General features: G+C 49.9%; 1 protein-coding gene across 1 annotated transcript in view; it reads left to right on the forward strand.

The window, feature by feature from the left end:
* Positions 1-1,178, forward strand: part of LOC101858826 — a 29,951-nt gene that overhangs the window by 26,577 nt on the left and 2,196 nt on the right. The window contains exon 3 of the mRNA XM_005112452.3: positions 317-503. Within this exon, the coding sequence (XP_005112509.1) occupies positions 317-503 (187 nt within the window). The remainder of the gene's footprint in view (positions 1-316; positions 504-1,178) is intronic.

Consider the following 1,178-nt stretch of genomic DNA (forward strand, 5'->3'; position numbering starts at 1 on the left):
GCACTCACACACTCACAAAAATGTGAGAAATAAAATTTAAAAAATACCACCGCCCTTACTCCAGCCCCGGAGCTGGTTCTCGTTGGTCAAGAGAAGAAGACTAGTGTTCCAGTGAGCGACAGCCCACCTGTCGAACCGTAGCACACGCACATACGCACACACACAGACACACACACACACACACACACACACACACACACACACACACACACACACACACATACACAAACACACTCGACACAAATACATGCACAAAAGCACTCACACAAACCCCCGCAAAACTTATACGCCCCCTCTCTCCTCTTACTCCCCACAGAGCTGGTTCTCGGGGGTCAAGAGAAGAGGTGTTCCAGCGAGCAATGACCCTCATGTCGAACCGCTGCACCAGCGCGCGTGAGCAGGATGGGGTGCTCTTCTCAGCCAGGGACACTCCCTACGGCGTGCACGTGCCTCAGTACTTCTACGTCACGCAGAAGAGGCCAGCCGCCATGCCACCCCTCAAGGTAAACTTTGACCTATCTGCTGCGTGTGGACGCGAGTCTTGTGGGTTCCTTCAGCTTGTTGTTACTGGTTACGACAGCTCTTTTTTACTCTGAATTTGGGGTTGGGGTGGGATGGAGGGTGGTGGAGGTAAATGGCATTGGCTATTTTATGCCCCCATCGACACAAAGTAGACCATTTAGGAAGCGGGATTCGACCTTTCCTGTCAGGGTCAACCCTGTCTGTGAGGGATACAACATACCAGAGAAGAAAGACCGAGATACTCGATAAAAATTCTCCAACTCGGGAATCGACTCGAATCTCCTGTATGCAACGGGGGAGGGGGAGGAGGAGACGAAAGGAAAAGAGAAAGGAGGGACAGATGAAGAGAAATATGAGAAGGGGAGGGGTAGGAGGAGAAAGAAGAGGAGGGCGAGGAGTTTTGAACTCATCTTTTGGTTGTTAGTACAGATTTGAAGCTTGGGTCTGTTTCTTCCTTTATTGTGGGAAAATTGGTACTGTATAGCAAAAGGAAAAGAAAGACATTTCAAACTGAGGCTTACACTATTGTGTTGATCTTTCATGGAGCGGCTTGGAATGAACAAAGTTGAGGAGTGGAAGGGGGAGGGGGTGGGGCAGTCTCAAAAGGTCCAAATATTTGACATACAGTGTCTCTGAGTGTATCCTTGCACGGGGGG

Source organism: Aplysia californica, unplaced genomic scaffold, assembly GCF_000002075.1.
Source record: "Aplysia californica isolate F4 #8 unplaced genomic scaffold, AplCal3.0 scaffold01276, whole genome shotgun sequence".
Lineage (NCBI taxonomy): Eukaryota > Metazoa > Mollusca > Gastropoda > Aplysiida > Aplysiidae > Aplysia > Aplysia californica.